This window comes from Osmia lignaria, chromosome 10 (genome assembly GCF_051020975.1).
Source record: "Osmia lignaria lignaria isolate PbOS001 chromosome 10, iyOsmLign1, whole genome shotgun sequence".
In the NCBI taxonomy this organism is placed as follows: Eukaryota; Metazoa; Arthropoda; class Insecta; order Hymenoptera; family Megachilidae; genus Osmia; species Osmia lignaria.
Genome location: NC_135041.1, coordinates 6,308,177 through 6,326,635, shown reverse-complemented (window position 1 = coordinate 6,326,635; position 18,459 = coordinate 6,308,177). Strand labels below are relative to the sequence as shown.

General features: G+C 38.3%; 1 protein-coding gene across 3 annotated transcripts; it reads right to left on the bottom strand.

The window, feature by feature from the left end:
• Positions 1–4,605: 4,605 nt before the first annotated feature.
• On the bottom strand, positions 4,606–18,344 carry LOC117611756 (unconventional myosin-IXa). 3 transcript variants are annotated; one of them, XM_034339962.2, is made up of 16 exons: positions 18,220–18,344; positions 17,411–18,059; positions 15,702–15,873; positions 15,335–15,631; positions 14,658–15,275; positions 14,275–14,573; positions 13,953–14,212; positions 13,576–13,883; positions 13,158–13,495; positions 13,014–13,074; positions 11,752–12,078; positions 9,660–10,583; positions 9,502–9,582; positions 7,197–9,430; positions 6,119–7,129; positions 4,606–5,793 (listed from the first exon to the last, which is right to left on the bottom strand). In XM_034339962.2, the coding sequence occupies exons 4-16, from the start codon at positions 15,619–15,621 to the stop codon at positions 5,696–5,698; spliced, it is 6,846 nt and encodes a 2,281-aa protein (XP_034195853.2). In that variant the 5' UTR covers positions 15,622–15,631; positions 15,702–15,873; positions 17,411–18,059; positions 18,220–18,344; the 3' UTR covers positions 4,606–5,695. The 3 variants fall into 3 exon arrangements, with proteins under 3 accessions (XP_034195853.2, XP_034195852.2, XP_076546715.1); XM_034339961.2 differs by lacking the exons at positions 17,411–18,059; positions 18,220–18,344 and having other exon boundaries at positions 15,702–15,962; XM_076690600.1 differs by lacking the exons at positions 11,752–12,078; positions 17,411–18,059; positions 18,220–18,344 and having other exon boundaries at positions 15,702–15,958.
• Between the last annotated feature and the right edge of the window lie 115 nt (positions 18,345–18,459).

Here is an 18,459-nt window from a genome sequence, read left to right as displayed (position 1 = left end):
TAACTGAAATAAATTTTAATACTAATTAGGCAAAGTAAGAAACGGCATTCAACGCGTTAAAATTCACCCGACACGGAACGAGTTAAAGAGCGAACAAACGATCGACTATGAACGGGATGGAATGAAAATAGAGGAAATTCTATGAGTAGGAAATAGAAGAAGAATCGAACGGGGAAACACGGGGACGATGAACGAAACGAAAGGGAAAAACGTGTCGTTTGAGCAAAGAGGAGATCGTTGGTGGTGTTTCGTGGATCGACGCGCAATTATCTACACGCGCGACCAGAGAAACGTCTGCTCTTAATACGCGTCCGAGGATAGCATCGAATCCAGCGAAACAACCGCATGCTCCACGTGCTCGGAACGACCTTAACGGGCGGAAGTTTTCCCAGCTGGAGACTTGAAACTTATCCCATAGAGAAGGTCCGTTTCGAGTGGTACAAGTGGAATCCTGGATCGCGAGAAGGAACATCATCCACGAAACGCTTTCTTTTCTTTATCATCTTATACTTTCCTTACTTTCCTCGAAAACTTCCACCGTGTCCGCGAAACTGATCGACGTTTCCCTTTAGTTACAGGCTCGCAGCAGACGCAACGGACAACGACGAAGAAATAGGCAGCCGACTGATGAACGCGTACTCGTCGAGTGTTATCTACGCGCGACGGTCGCGTGCCACGAAAAGATGAGAAGAGGGAAAGAAAGAGCAAGCGTAAAATCGTTGAGAAAGTCGTCCCATGAGTATCGTCGAGAAGTCGAAGAGAGCAGGAGTCAACGAGAGGATTCGCGTGGATGAAAAGAAGAAAAAGGTCGAAGCCAACTCGTCGACAGGTTGCCCTGTTCTTTTCGACCCTTCGCATGCCTTATATACCTATATATTTTTTTTTTTATATAGATATACGTATGTATATATATATATACGTGTATGAGTGCCCTTTCTTCTAGATACTGTTCTTTGTTCGGTTTCTCAGGTGTATTCGAAGGGCGCGTGATCTCCCGATTGAACGACGAAGGAACGAGCCAGCCGCCCATTCTTTTCGCAACACCTACGCGATTCCGCGTATATCTACCTATTTATTTATAATGCATCTATATATATATATCATATTTATATATGTATATTCATATCGTCCTTCACGCGTCACACGCCTGTTCTCCATTCGAAAATTCGTTCTATGTTATCACACGTGCACGCTCACTTGTTCTTTGAAGAAAAATAACAACAGGTATGTATGTATCTGTGTGTTTATATAAGGTATGTATAAATACAACGACCGAAGTGTCCAAGCTTTTGATTGCTTTGAAAGAAAGGTAAAAATCTTGCCATACGTACGGTGGTGTCTGGGTATCTGACGAAAGTATTATTAATAATTTCATTTGAATTTTGTTTTTGTGTATGTAGAATGATAATAAATATAGAAATATTAAATGTAATATTTTCGAAAAAATTGACATGTATCGTGCAAATTGTGAAGATGAAATGATGGTAATTAGTACGAGTCTGAATGGTGCCAGACACCATTTCCCTTGTACTCGTCTGCCTTTCTAAAAGTAATTAAACGTCGCTGATTCTCTTGGGGAAAGAGCGCGACGGGCTTGGACAGTTCGATCACGATCTTACACTTCTCCGCCAAGAGATGCAAATGGGAAGAGCGTTGCTTAATGTTGCGACGTTTCAGCATAATCATCGAACATCAGATGATACTGTCTCGATCGATACCAGACACCTCGAGTTTCGGAGCTTCGAGCAGCGCCTGCCTCGACCTTCCTCAACGTCGCGTCGTCGCGTACTCGAGAATTCTCGTGCAAGATGCTCCCGAAACGGAAGTAGCCGTGCGATTATACGCGAGAACACCTCTTTTTGCTAGCGACACTTCGGGAACAATCGGAGACTACCTCGGAGAACAACGACCGCGATCCGTCGCACCTATAACTGTAATAAGCGTATTTCATAGAATTCAGCCGAAAGTGGAGCGATACTCTCTCTCGTCTCCGTTTGCGACGATTATCGTCGGTCGTTGCCGTTTCGCCTAGCATCCTGTTGGTTCGATTTCTCGGAAGAACAAGGTCGACGCAGATTGTCTAGGAGCTCCGACCGCGACGGCGTTCAAAGAAACGTCGCGAAGCTAGATCTCGAAGACAGAAAAATATAGAGCGGAGCGTGTTATGAGAAGTATACGCCAGTATGGCTGCACGCGACGGAGTTACTTAGGATTTTTTTTTTTTTTCGGGGCGATATTGTCATGAAGAGTTCCTTTCCTCGCGCCATTAACTTTGCCTATGTACAGACTGCGATCCAATTGTCCTACAGAGCGAAAATTTCAAACGAAAATTTTTTCTCGCCGACCTAAGTTACCTACCTCGAGATTGTCGTGATTCTTTTTGCAACATAAGACTAGTGATAAATCCAAATTCTTCAAATTTATAACTTAGATCGTTCGCTTAATTTCTTGCTTAAATTATAAATCGAAAAGGTGAAATTTTCGCTCAAACGAAAAACACAAAGGGTCCTCGAGAGATCGTTCAACGCGAGCTACGTGGTCGTTCCTTCGATCATCGTTCACTTTCCTCCCTTCACGATCCGGATAGACGATACACGTTTGTGCGCTCGATACTCGCGCGAGGCACCTTGCACAATAGAAGCGTAATACGTTTGCGTGAAACGATCATTTACAGATCAACGATTAGCTCTTATTCGTTAGACGGGTTAGACTACCGAAAGTTGCGCCACGGTCGACGCTCTAAAGGGAATTTACAAGCTCTACCCAACCGTGGAGACCTGTCTAATAAATCTTTCGAAGTGAAAAAACAAACGGAAACTTGCTCGCGGCCGATGGAGAAACGAGTCGACCAATTCAACAAGCGACAACAGAGACTAGCCGAAATACAAAATCAACCCTTCTTTCGGTCAATTTCTCTCTTCAACGAAACAATTAACGAACTCTTTACAAGCCACGCAATGAAATCAACAGCAACGCTTTCAACAGAAAAAATGTTCAACCAATGTACACCCTCCTCTTTGTACGTACCTGCGCTACCGATCGAAAGTATGGAGTGGAAAAAAGAAAAATGAAAAAGAGGAAGAACGTAAAGTGAACGAGTTATGAGATGTAAATCAATTGCCATTCAATCTTTGACTGCACAGATGAAAATTAAGATAAATCATAGAACGATCGCGTATGTTGATAATAAAAATGCCAAAATACTTATTAACATAAGATAAAAGGTGAGCATCAAACGAAAGGGACATTTTACAGTGGATATTCCTTTCTACGATGGCACAGTTTACCATATTCCTTTCTCGTTGATTCATCAGCACTTTGATCGGTAAAAGTACGTTTTTCCAGCTTTCACGCGGCGAAACTCTCGACGATTCGCTAAACGTGGAAACGCAACGAAGAACAGTTTCGACATCGAGCAAAATAATCAATCGACCTGATATCGGTACGAATGATCGCTCGGGATGTCATGGACGTTCGTAAACTCGATTTAATATTGGAAGCATTTAACATTTCTTTAACATCCTTTAACGTTTAAAAAACACACTACGAACTGGTTCGCGATAGTCGAACGAAACGTAGTCCGGGGCAACGATCCTATCCTAATCAGTGTAAAAATCGATCAACCGTAAAACAAGGAATCTCAAAGCCGCCTCTCGCGTTCCGGATCAACGAGGGCGAGCTTAAAAAAGAAGAGCGACGCGCGAGAACACGAACACACGAACAGTTAAAAAACAGTCGGGGTCGTTAATCGATCATTCTAAAACGAACGTAAACACGAATATGTAGACTTCGCGAGTCGAGAGAAGAAGATGATGAAGAACGAGAAACACGAAGGGAAACGAAGCGATGATCGTATTAAAAACCTATAATATGCGACAGAAATAAAATTTCATTAAAATCTGTGCGCGTTCGCGAGCCGCGGTTTCGAGATTTCTAATTCTTCGAATTTGCGGCGAGGACGCACCAAATAGGATAATGGTACAATTACACGCCAGCTGATGTATTAAAAAAAAAAAAGAGAGGGAAATTAAAAAAGAAAAAAGGCACTGGACGACAGGGAAACTAAAACGAAATCGTAATAAATCTTAAGTAAAAAAAAGAAGAAGAAAAAAAAGAAAACTGTCTGCTCAGTCCTGTGCACACAAAATCTCTGTATATACATAAGTACTCGTGTATATAAATGTCCTCCATGTGACCTCCATGGACGCGTTTATGTATATATGTATATATATATATATAAAGAAGTCTCTGAATGAAAGGAAGTGTCCTAAGTAAAAACTGATACGAAGGAAAAGAAGAAAAATTGGCAGGCCCTGTGTATCTGGATGTAAATATATGTATGTGTTTACGTGTATTATCGACAGATAGGCGTGTGTAAGCCCTACACGACGAATATCGACAGTAGAAATATTATCTTGGTAACGTCTCTCGTAAAGTTAACAATAATAACAGATTATTACGAGATACTCATTAATCGTATAATAATATGTACAAGCTACATTTTGGTTTCCTCCTTCCTTCTTCCCACGTGATTCGAATCCCTTGCTTCAACCAGCGATCCGAATAACTATCTATAACGCCACGCGAGTATTCTATTTATTTATATATATATATATATAAAAAAAAAAAGAAAAAAGAAAAAAAAGAAAAAATGAAAGAGAATGAAAAAAAAAATGTAAAAGTCAACGAAACACGTCTGGTAAAAGAAAAACGAAACCTGACAAGGTGTCTCGTTGAAACCTTCCTGTCGAACCTTTGATTGTCGACACTACTCTATCCTTCCTTATCGTCTTGATAACAAAAAACACGCGAATGATGCTTTCGTTTCGAGACTTGCGATTGTCAGAGAAGGCGGTTACCACGCTTTCGTAAGGAAGAAAACAAGTTACCATATCGTGTGTGATTCACGCAACAGTCTATAAAATCTGTAAAACAGCGGAGAACAAGGATGTTGAAACGAGAGTGATCGTTTTCAAACGAACCGTTAAATAAGATACGGTAGGGATGAGAACGAGAATTTTAAATGAGACTAATTATTCGTAACAATAACGGACAATCGTTTCTCTCTATCTTAACGACCACATATAACTGTGTTAATGATTTTGTACGTACATCTACTACCGTTGACGTCGCACCTACAGACAAACGAAACATGACAAAGTGAAAACAACCGATATTCTAAGCGTAGAATACCTTTCAATATGATACAAAAACAGTATCAATGGTTCTCATCTAAACATCTAGCCTGATTGACAGTCTTCGATAAGAGGAATGCATTCCAAGAGAAAAATATATTATATAAAATGAATATTTTAGTTCATTTCACGTGAAGCCGTATGATGCTCGCTTATTTGTTAATCATCCTTTTTCTCATTTTTAGAAATCTTTGAAAGCTTTGCGACAGAGTGAAAAATATATATATGTATGTATGTGTGTGTATGTATGTATGTATGTATGTAATATATATATATATATTTATATGCATGTGTTTAATCGAATTAATTGTAACTTCGCGTGGAACAAATTACTAAGAGACCTACCTAATGTCGTGTTTTACTACTTATTTAAATTACTAGCGGCTTGCCGATGAGACCAGGAGTAACAGACTCGTCGATTCGCTGCCGTCAGTCGACGCTTCACAGCGTGTGTCATGTTGCTACACTTAACGATCATCCTTGGTGGTAACTGTCGATGGTCATACCATTACCATGTCCTCGTCGACACTGATGATCGTAGGAAATGCATTGTCCGCGGAACTTTGCCTCTGGATTGGTTTCTTCCTTACGAGTCCATCTATTCGAGAACATCGAAACAAAGAACGTTATCAATTTTTATTTTGAAGTAAACGATTGATTAATGCTATCTGAAATTTGAACATCGAAGCTTCAAGTATTTCCTACAATCTGTTTCAATTACTATAATCCAGAAATACCGACTAATACCGGTGTACAAACAAGAAATGTATATTGATGAATCACTCTGCAGCAAGGACAAAATTGGATACGAGTCTCTACTCGTAAACAACATTGACCTAAATCGTTGGAATGCTTACAGCTCGATCCTTCTTTCTCCCTCCTCATAAAACGTTATCAGGATTAAGGATAGCGCAATACATTACCGGCAGAAGATGGAAGAAGATCATCGAGAGACCCATCATCCAGGTCCGTGGCAGATAGAAGTAGGTCGTCGTCTGAAGAAGCTCTCGTTAGGCTAGGGAGAGTCGAAGTTAATAGGGCCTTTTCCTTCTGGATTTCCTGTATATGATCGACGAGAATTGCTTCTTCTTCGTCGCCTCGATCTCTGTCCCGGTCCGTAGGGCCGCATCTCGCGGTTGCGTTCGGGGTCGCCGCGTTCAATTCTTCTGGACTGAAGATCTTCGAGGATCGTAAACTGGATAAACGATGAGTCGCCGTGTGACAGGCTGACTCCAGAGTATTTATATCGGCTAAAGTCGCTCGCACGACTCTAAGTTTCTCTTGGACGATAGTCTCGACGCAACAGGTTTGCCTGCCAACGTCTTGCAAGGAATCTTGCGCGGGTAACGCTCTGTTCGTCCTCAAGATGCACGGCGCGAAGACTATCGCCAAGGCTGACGGTGACATACGATTGTCCACTTCGTGAAGTGCCACTCTTGCCAGATGGACGATCAGTCGTTCCATCAGATCAAAGTTAGGCTTGGGCAGCTTCTTCAGGATGGCGAAAAGCGTGCTGATTCGATCGCGAGGATCCGTCAGGTTTGCAGCGTGCAGGAAATCATCGTAATACTCGAACGTCAGCAGAGGCTCGGGCATATCCCGAAAGAAACTTTTCAATACCGCTGCCAACACGTGTACCTGATAGTTCTCGAAATCCACCTTCTCTAAATCACCTTCGTCCATTTTCAATTTCAACTCCTTCACTTTGGAACTGACACCGCTCTTTCGATAGATGCCCTCCGTGTAAAGACCGTGCATCTCTATAGTCGTGATCAATCGATCCACCACCACTGGCACTTTGCCGTCGCCACAGTCTAGTTTGTACAACGGTACACCGAAAACTTTATGCGAGTTCATCTCGTGCAACGACGCATCCTTTCCACACTCCGCTGATGCTCTCATGTAGCACTTTTTGTGACAAGTCAACTTGCAATCTAAACAATTATAATTAATGATTAAGAATGATAAGATGATATTAATAACGAAGAACAGAATACTTACTTTGACATACAAGTCCTCGCTCGATAGGCCACATAAAGAAAGACGTGCATACCTCGCAGGCTGTAGGTATGTTTATGATAGTTAACTGGAACATATGATTACCATGTCGCGTGGGCTCCTCTTGCTTTCGTTTCTTTTCCTTCTTACGTTTACTTTTACTCTGTTTCTCCGGTGCTTCGGTTTTGACTAGCGTCATAAATTCGTTCATGAATCCTCGGAAAGCATTTACGCCCATCGTTACCGGAAAATCTTCGGTGGTATTTTCTTGTTTGCACACCGTTTCCATCACGTGCAAGAAGTTCGCGATCAGATCGGTGTATTTGATGTTGCCCTCGACGCGTTGTTGTATAGCGACGCTGTAAGTGATCACTAGATCGTCCTTAAATTTACGCAGAGCTTGTTTAAACACGCGATCTACTTCGCTGGGTTTTCTGCCCTCCTCTTGACCCTCCATTATGTATATTTTCTTCGTAATGAAATCCTGCATCAGTGCTAATTCCTTCGCATCGGATATTATCTTGTCCGTACTGTCCGAGAAAGCTGATGTGCCGGTTAAGCTGAACTTGGGCGCGACAGTTTGTTTCGAAGCGTCGTAAGGTGTACGAGGTGGTTTCCGGTTTTTTCGTCTTCCCGGAGTGTTCGCTAAGATGCACGGCATTTTAAGTACACCGCCGTTTTGAATACATTTCACGTGATACAACTGCTTGCAATCGATGCACTTGTAGCCCTGCGTTACGAACGCGTCCATCTTTTCGTGACAGCAAACGCAGACGTCGTCTTTGGCGAACCTTGCTACTTTTCTAAAACAATGACCGGCCAAGGTGAAAAGATTGCCCTTCCATTCTAGAAGATTCATTCCAGGAGCGAGTTTCAAATCGTTTGGACTTGTATCGGTTCCAGCTTTGTCTTCGCTGAGTCCCGATATCTTCGTAGCTGGATCCGAATTTCTTCTTCTTAGCTCGAGGGTCGTTATAGCATTCGATCTCATACGTTTACCAGGTTGTTGCGTCTTCGATCCGGATTCATTTTTGTTCACGGGCCAATCAGTCACCGATCTCGATGCAACTTCGTGTGGGCTATCTTTTCGAGTTCTTACGTTCGTAGACTTGTGTAGATCGCTCTCCTTGATGGTACCCAAGAAGAGGCTCTTTGTTTCTCCAGAACCAGCTTCTGATACGCTCTCGCCCATGGACCGACATTGGACTTCGCGAGACGGTCGGTTCCTTCTCGCACTTCTAACAGGTACATCCGGTTCACACTTTTCCTTAGGTCTTGAGTTCTTCTCCTTGGACGTTGTTCCTTTCAACAGAGAACTCTTCAAGACATTTTCATCGTTCACGGCATCCAGCTTCATAGACGTATCACCTTCCGAGTTTTGTCTTCTTAAGTAATTGAAGTGAACGTAGGTCTGATCGCGTCTTGCAGAGGAAGCTGGTACATTTTCGATTCGCTCACTTGGTACGTTATTGTCGCTCAATCTACGTTGTTCCCTACCCGAAGAGCTTTCCATGTGAACGAAACGTTCGTTCGGATCCAGTTTCACGTTATAATTTGACGCTTCGTGCGGTTTCTCTTGTTGCGTTTGGTCAAACATATTGTCGGTAATATTTTTGTAACAAGAAACATTTGGTGAACGGGTTAACGTTGTTTTCTGCGGACCAGACAGCAAGTAATCACTATAATTAATGGACGAAAGGTCTGCCCTACGACGCCAGACATCTGAATTTGGACTATGCGATAAGTTTACGTTAGACTGGTGGTATTTTATTTCGCGGGGACTTGGGAATGGTGGAGTAGCATTGAAAACAGGCGGAGCACTATGTACAGCGCTTGGAATCTCCGTATCAGTCTCTCCATCGCTGTAGCCTGTCGATGAACTATCCGCTCGTTTACTAACCGACGACAACCGACTGGAAGCATTCATCAGGCCTGTGTTTGTTGCAACCACCGGCGACTGATCGCCACGCTTTGTTCTGGTGCTCGGTACAGGTTTACAGTAAGAATTTTCTTGCGACTCGGAGCTGTTTACGCTAACTTGAGATTCGTAGCTCCTTAAACTGGTCAAACTTTCCAAACTGCTTTTACGCTCATTAAAATCTTCAGAAGTAAACAATGGCTCTGTATTTCTTAAGATAGCGCTAGATTCCTGTAATATTCTTGTGGTTGGCGTAACTTTACGCTTGGAATATGACATACTCGTATCGATATTGCTATCTCGAAGTATATTGTCCGCTCTGCAATTGACACCGTACTGTAGTTATGCACCTAAAAATGTTTCTAATCTAAAAATATAATATTTATTTACCTTGTCGATGGTAGACGATTTTGAAATTCCGATTTGCGAAGGGTGTTGTACTCCAGAAGTCCATGATCTTCCGTCAGCGATCTGTGTATTGAAATTAAAGCATAAATACCGGTATTCGTAAACACTTACGATGTGAATCTTTCCGTAAGAATACTTACTCGTCGCTATCCCTTAGTCGGGAGTATATCTTGCTATTGTCATACGCAAGCTCTCTTTGATCCTGACTTTCCTTATACTCCTCAATTTTACCGACGAGCAACTTCTTCTGTTTCTTGAGCTCCGCGAAAGCTTTTCTCGCGTTGTTACCCCGGACATGAGCTTGAAAGGTAATTACACAGGATTTCAACTTCTTAAACCAACTTTGCTGTTTGTATGCCCTCCAAGCGGATTGAATATGAGTAGCAGCTTCGATTCTGGAGCGTAAGGAATGCGCGAATCTTTGAGCAATTACCATTCTCCAGAACGATTGTATTTGTACAACTGCATTTCTTAGTCTAAGGAATTTTCTTCTTTCCAGACAAGCTCGGAACCATTTCTGTATAGTTGTAATACTTGTAATAATTTGCTGATGTAGCTCTATGTCCAATTTAATCTTTTCCGATTCTCGGAGAAATACTTTAGTCGTTCCAAGCTGATAATTGTCTCTGTTGAGATTCAACGTTAACAGAAAATCTCTAACGTCTGATTGAGAGCTCAACAGACCCTTAGGTAGTAACATTCTATAAAGTTGAATGAATTCTTCGTATGTTAATCGAACATTAAATCCAGCTTGTCTTATTCGAACTGTTTCTAACATTCCTGTGTATCGTAATTGTCGTTGCACAGTTTCCTCGTCAAATTCATTTGGTACTTTATTAGCATTGCTCTTAATGCATCTGATGAAGAACGGATTTGCTTGATTTAAAGTATCCATAAGACTATGCAAACTTTGTTGGAACTGTGCCGATACTGTCATGGGTTGTTTTCTTGCTTTTCCGGGTCCGGTACCGTAGCTCTGTATTCTTCCAGCAAGCGTCTTTACGGTTTGAAGATTTTTTAAACCTTTCTTGCCACGTTCTCTTGGTCGAAACGATTTGTTTTTCCTGTAAATGTTTAATTAAAAGGTTCCGGTGCTACTGAATGATTAAGGAATTCCTTTTCCTATTTTTTGAGTACTTGTTAAATAAATATACAAAATATAATTTTTAATTTAGAACATAATGTAATAATTAATTTCGTACATATATCAGCTAATTGATATTGTGGCATTTTAGTTTAAAAAACAGGAAAAGGAAGATATATATTTCTTACAGTGACATAAATGGCATTGCAAATATATTCAACAACTATGAGATATAAGTAGCAAACGTTTAGCATAATATTGTAATAATTGAAGTGATTAGGTCATAAGAGTAGATGTAACAAGCATGTGATAATAAGTTTAACTATGTAGAAAGATAGTGACTAGTGAGTTTAAATGTGCCTAATAATACAAAGGAAATAAAGTTTGATCACTGCACTAGATAAATGCATGATTAATATTGATAACAAGCTGTTTACATTCTTAAAAACTACTAATTTCAGTTAATCTCTTTGTTAATTGATGAATGTATAATTTAATATGATGTTTTCGATCTGTTAGATATTTTAGAACGGATATTATCATGCAATTAACTGCAGTTAGCAATAGAGGATGTGCTGCTAATAAGACGAGAAATTCAGAAATAAGATTCTTTCAATTAAATTTGTTTCTTGCAGTGTACTGTACAAATTAACCCATTGAATATACACCTCTAAGCAATATTACTGATCTCTAATTGTTCTCTAATTAAACTTAAATAGATTAATTTATACATTTTCCAACCAAACAATAAGAAACTGCCACTGTGAAATTAACATGCATCAATTTTAGCTAAAAGTACAGACAAACAAAGAAAAAACAAAACAACAAATCATTAAAACATGATGATTAAAAAACGATAAGTAAGGGATAATGATCGTGAATATTATGGTAGAATCAAAGAAAAAGAAAAATGTATTCTGTGATTGCTATAAAACACGTGAAAATTTCGGAAAAATAATGAATACTCATAGAAAGCTGTAAAGTGATTTTGCATGGGAAGACCATCGATATCCTATTAAAATGCTATTACCTATCGAGAAAAATCCTTCACCCAGAATTACTATAGAGCGCACACTACCTTTTATAATAGCGCAGTGAGTTTTTTGTAGCTTAAATTACAATACATTAAGTAGATACTGTTTACATACATGACTATTTGATTAGCGCGTTCCATGACGTTTGCTTCGTCTTTTGGAAGCACCCTCTCTAGCGGAGTATGAGTATCTCGTCTGAGTTTATTATTACTATGAGGCTGGTCTTCCCTGCCCCTTATTAAGTAACCCTTCATTGTGGTAACATTTGACGGGTGTTGCGTTTGGTTAATGTTTCGAAATTGTGGCCACGACAATCGGTTGTTGTTTACATTGTCGTTGGTTTCGAGTTGTATGGAAGATAATGTGGTAGTGGGTATAGCTGATGGTATGCAGACACTGCGCTGCTTCTGATAGCTTGGTGGACGATTATGTTTGTGAGAACTGAAAAAGTCTCTCATGCTTAGTTTCCTGATAGTTTTTCATATAAATTAACTAAACATTGATATTGTTTATTTTGAATATTTTATTCGCATTATCATCTTTCACCGGAAAATTTGTTTCATGAGTGACTCCAATGGAATAAAAGGCGAATTTTAATGATCGATATGAATCATATAAATAAAAAAAGTTGTTGCTGCATTGGTAATCATGCTAGAGAATAACAGCAAGTAAAATTGCATATCTTTAAATGACAGGATGTAACTGTATGACGAAAGTTATGAATATCGCACTCTAATCACACTTAATACAAAAAGTGCATACATATAAATCTAAACAATACTTTTAACACAAAAAGAAACTTGAAAACGTTATATGGATTTACAAGATATAATAACTAGCTGTTCTATTGTAAAGTCAATTGAAACTTGGATTCAGTGTGCTGTTAATACTTTTGTTTGATGCATCGTTAAACATAAGCATTGTAAATCCATAGAATATCTTAGTCTAAAAGAATGTAAAGTTTACCAAAAGGACACATACAGTGGATCAAAAGACCACTTACGCGATTCGGTTAATAGTTAGATTGACGGTCGACAACGTCACAAGATGGCTACAGGGACAAAAGACATGTGGCCAATGTAAATATAATCAACGTATGCTTTAATTATAAACACATAGGAACTTCTTCAGCTTGATGCAAATATTATTAACGCACAACGTAGATATATATTTTATAGGGTGAGACAATATGCAGATAAAAACGTATTTGAAAACAAGCGCAATAACATTGGCATTTGTTTATCACGATCATTATTATTTAACTAATAAATGTTCTTCTATATTGTGAGTATACAAGCATTTAACTTTCTTTTTTGAGTCACCCTTGATGAAAGTAAAAGTAATAAAAAGAAATTAAATAGAAAAATAATGTATACCTTATCAAATTCTCGTTCGGCGTCCTATACCTGTTTTGTACAGATGCTTTTGTACCATCGGCTGAAAGAAAAGTCATTTACACGTTATTATTACGATACTACATCTAAAGAATTATGTTTCATCACGATACAACAAGCACTTACCTCGACCATGTCTATGAGCTCGACCAGCTTCTTGGAAAGCAAAATGAGCACGAAAAAATGCTCGAAGTATCGCCCATCTGAATACAGCAACCGGATCTGCACCTACTAATTCCCGAACAAAAGCAAGAGAAGAATTTTTCAATACACCAACTACTCCGTCGGGTCGCATCAAGTCCAAATTCTTTTCTCTCATGTTAGAGGCTTGGTATTTAACAGCCCCGGCATAATGACGTACAACAAAAGCTGCTTCGCGTCGTTGTGGTGCCTCGTAAAATGGATTGTCTTTGTGTACTGAATTAAATTTTTGTAGCAATGTTTCATTCGTTGCGCCCGGAAAGCTATTATAAATTTCATTAACATTTAAAAACATACAATACAGATTGATTTCCGTAAAATAACGGAAAAATATGATACCAACTTGCATTGATCATCTAAGAGACAGAGAAGGCCATTCGGCTTTCCTTCGATTAAGTTTAAACAGCCGGAATTATCACTGTATCCGATATCTGTCCACCTAATCCCCTGCTTTCTGTACTCTCGTTGTTCATATTGAAAAACATGTTGATTGAAATAATGTTGTAACTGTTCATTTGCATAATTTATACATAATTGTTCGAAACTATTGCACGTTTTAAAATCTTCGAAACCAAAAATATCTAATACACCAATGCTATTGCCTTGATGATCTCTGAGAGTATCTTTTTTTGAAAGCAAAGCATGATTCACCTGAATACAAAATCTTGTTTTTAATCAATTTTAAGATACATTTCGCAAATAAAGAAATAACATTTTTACCTGCAGCACAATCCAATCAAACAAAGCTCCATACAAACATTTGGCCATAGCATCTCTCGCCGCGATTGCTTCCGGAAGTCTATAGTTAATTACTAAAGTTTCTCCGGAAGCCCTCGCACGTTTAGCGGTAAGTGCGGCCAAAAGGGTCTCCTGTTTGACTCTAAGGAGTTCAGATATCAATGCAACCACTTCAGGATTTTTCACTCCGACAGCTTCATCGTGATGGTGATAAGATTTTCTCGGCTGAAATTCCACATTGCCTGGAATAATGAAGTAGGTTAGTTTGTTTTATTAAGAAACATCAAAATAATATGCTAATCACCGAGTAGAAGAACAGCTGACAGAACTGCAAACAATCGTCTCTGTTTTTCTGGTGTAAATCCAACCATTTCCATAGATTGTTTCAGTCTCGAAAATTCATGTCGCTCGTCGATATTTTCCAATCCATAACAACCACTTTTGTTTAAATAATTATAACGATCACAACTTTCTAAATGCAGAAGTTGTTTTTCCTGTTCACTTGCACCAGCCAAGAGGTAATAGAATACGTGGTAATTTCTTTCATTTCGTCCTTGAGAAACTATTCTTGATTTTTCCAAAAGATACTTTTGTACAACAGCCCTAATAATAGCATTATCATAAGCTCCGATAATTTTTTCAAGAAGTTACAAGATGATTCTAATATATTGTACATGAAAAGCTTACCCGTGCACCATTCCATTTTCTTTGTAATTCACCTGTATGAATTTACCGAACCGACTACTATTGTTGTTGTGTGCAGTTTTTGCGTTTCCGAATGCTTCTAGTACTGGACCAGCGCTAAGTATTGTCTGTTCAACACCACTACCGTGAGAACCTTTCTGGCTAAGTGCTGTCAAATGATGCAGTAAAAAATTTGTTGATTCTGTTTTACCAGAACCACTCTCACCGCTAATAACAATGCATTGATTTCTTTTTTCTTTAAGCATGCAGTGGTAAGCTGCATCAGCTATGGCAAATATATGTGGAGGTATATCTGGCCCCAATCTTCTGTTTTGATAGAGTTTTACATATTTTGGATTATAGATAGGATAGAATTTAAAGGGATTCAGTGCAATTAATATGCTGCCAACATATGTATATATGTTTCCAGCTAAAAACCTAGCCCGAAGGTTGTCCAATAGGGTTTGTTCATTAAGATCTGGTAGCTGACATAGATCTGGATATTCTTTGTCACGTGGTTGATACAGGAATCTATTAAAATAGTCCTTTAAGAGTTGTGGATCCATGGGAAATCTACTGTCTGACCATAAATAATCTGATTGCTTTTTTCGCAAGTAAAACCTGAATATAAAGAATTTCTCATTACTTTGTTTATAATCTTAGTTAATTTTATTTGTTACCTGTAATATTCTTGTTGTGCTGCACTTTTTGGCCATAGTAACATAAGTGCCACAGGGCACTCGGATGGCCCAAGTCTTCTTTCTTTACACTCTTGCCCAACAGAATTTCCTACAACTTCTGCTAATTCGTAACCAACAGAAGGATCAACTAATCCAAGCCTTTCTATAATGCATTCCACTATCTCAGCTGATGAAGTTTGTTTTGTTGCTTTAATTGACAGTGCTTCATATTCTGGGCTCCATTCACCCACAAATACTTGCACTACTCCTGAACCACAGTTGTCCATCTTTTTAACCCTGTAAGGTTTAAATACACATATGCTTAATTTTAATATACATTATACATTATGCTCATATATTATTTTACCTTGTTCTTTATAGGGTTAACAAACTTGTCCTCTGTCATCCAGGCAAAATTTCAAATGTATTCTTTCTCCTCTTTTCTGTTTTTCAATTATGTACAGCCATTGATACAAAGGTTTAAAATAACTTTTATACATTTTGTTTAAAAATGTTCACTGATACAGTCTCACTGATTTCTGAATTTATTTACAAGTATTATTTATATTAATTTAATTTTGTCAATTCCACTCAAAATTATCCAGTATTCGTAAACTAAAAAACCTTATTTATACACAGCAAGTCAAATCTGATATATGAATTAGTTCAACAAAATAAAAATTTGTAAATATTATTTTTCTTTCATCGCAGTACATAATATACAGAAATAGTAAAGTATTTCCAAATCTTTCTTAAAGCTTCCTTTTAAATTCATTATTTAATTTGACCAATAGGACAAAAATACCGCAGAGTATTGTAATCATACATTAATATACTTTTTTTTTGTATAATAAAATAGAGTCACTAAAATTATTTTATTCTTTTTAAATTCATATATTCAGTCAATTTTATATCTTTTTATTGAATTTGTTCTTTAGCAGTTAGAGTATTCTGAATGTATAGGATAATGTGTTTAATTCAGGTATCATGTATTTAACACTGAATGTTCATTAAAACTTTTCTGACAGCCATTATATTTTATGAGATTCACCGTGTAGTTGAAAAGAATGTAGGTGTGCTATTGTTGGCAGGCAGTAACTCAGTTTCTCCACTGAGACAATAATCCAAGGTTTTCAATACCTTGCAAACATCTTCATGACATTTTGAGTATTTTAATATACTTATTGCAAAAGATTATAGACAGATTTGCATTTGTACATATTATAAAACTTTTGTGCGTTTAGGAAATATTTTATCTGAAAAACAAAGATATTTGGGACATCAATTTGATCTATCTTTAGATCAAATATTTCTTATATAATATAAATAATATTATCACATTGCTTTGTAATATATATGTATGTATATATATACTTTTTCCCTATAAACATAAAGTTCTTATTCAATACTGTTACTTTATTTACATCTTATTTCATATTTGAACATGTAATCACAATAATCACAATTATCTGTCAAATAATGTCAAACTAACAAACTGATAATAATGTATACATTTCAGCTAATAATTCTAACCTTTAAAGAAAAAAAATGTTAAATCTAAGTTATGCCTTTGTTATATTAAAAATTCTTTCTGCTTTGATACTTCTTCTGGATGAATTAGTAGTAGCCGAATTTAAAAATATCTCACTGTGTTCGTTCGTCGTTACCGGTAATTTTTCAAGGAAAAAATATTAAATGTATCGTACCACAATATGAGAAACAACGTAGAGTAATATTCTGAATAATTTCAAGTGAATGGTAATCGTAACACATTGATCATTCGTTGGATACACAAAGGATTGCGAAAAACGACATACGTTCCCGAGATACCGATTGCTTCGGACCTGACGGCTGACATTCGCAAGGAAAACCGTCTTCCGACGCCGATTGGCGGGTCATGGACCATGCCACCAATCAGCAGCGATCTGTGAGTGTGAACGTCAACAGAGTAAACCGGGCTTAAAGTTATCAAGAATTTCTCGTTCAGGCATGACACTTACTAGTCGTAACATATCATCGTCAAGGAATGTGATGAAAACATGCAGCCCTATTTAAAAGATTTGCTTTCTTCATTACCTCTTTCGCTGATACCAAGATGCTTGATGTGACACATTCTTATAATTCATCAAAACTTTTGCATACTTGAACATGCTTCCACGGACTTAATTTTCACTATAAACGCACTACCGTCTGTTCACAATTCCCAGTTTTCCTCTTTCTTATTCGTTTACTTAAAATATATAATCCTTTTTATTCACCGTTACGAAACATACTATCCAAAGAATGATAGGTGCATCTGTGGCTCTCGCGGACTCGATACACACTATCCCTCTGTTTCTCGCACCAAAAGAATACACGTACAATACGGGCGGATTGACACTTCGGTAAACAAGATCTACTATCACCAATATACTTCTACACTAGATCTAACGTCGTCGGTTTTACTTGAAATTACACCAATATTCGTGGTTAATCGTGTTCTTGGTTTGATAATATCGATGATACAGATGACGGGCCCTTGCCCAGTTTATCGTCCTTCGTCTCCTCTCGGGATCCTGCGTCCCGATACGTCCACCATTTCGATTTTTCCGATCACGTGGTACATAACGTCGATTATGATTGGCTCATTCACCATGACCACGTGACTGGAAGCCAGAGCACAAACTTCCATTGACAAGGAGAGGTCCATCAGTGCAATACGAGTTAATCGATGAATATTTGTACTCTGATAAATATTAAAATACTACAAATATTAACATATAGGTCCAGATGCAAATAGGTTATAGCTTACAACACATGAAATCTTAAAGCTTTTACTGGGTCCGGGTAAACAGAAACATGCACCTACCAAGTATTACCAGCAAGATACCAACTTATCGACTTACCGTTTTCGTGTCACACTCTGTCGTATCGATTGGAAATGATTTTACGACAGAAAACTTTACCAACAGTCCTTAGAATAATCCCTAGAAACGAGAACACACCTTTCTTCGTTCCTGCTGAACAGATTGCAAAGAAATTTGAGGGCCGTGTTCAGGAGGCGCTAAAGAATGACGCTTTGGTCCTTATTTTACCCAAATTGTCATAAAGTTACAAAATATTGAAATTGGTGTCTGTCCATGGTC

Excerpts from the sequence above, each read along its gene's own strand:
- LOC117611756 (XM_034339962.2), bottom strand. The coding sequence starts at position 15,621 with ATGGACAACTGTGGTTCAGGAGTAGTGCAAGTATTTGTGGGTGAATGG. Across the intron at positions 9,431-9,501 it reads AATCGTCTACCATCGACAAG|AGCGGACAATATACTTCGAG; the intron begins GTAAATAAATAT and ends TGTCAATTGCAG. Across the intron at positions 7,130-7,196 it reads GCGAGGACTTGTATGTCAAA|ATTGCAAGTTGACTTGTCAC; the intron begins GTAAGTATTCTG and ends ATAATTGTTTAG.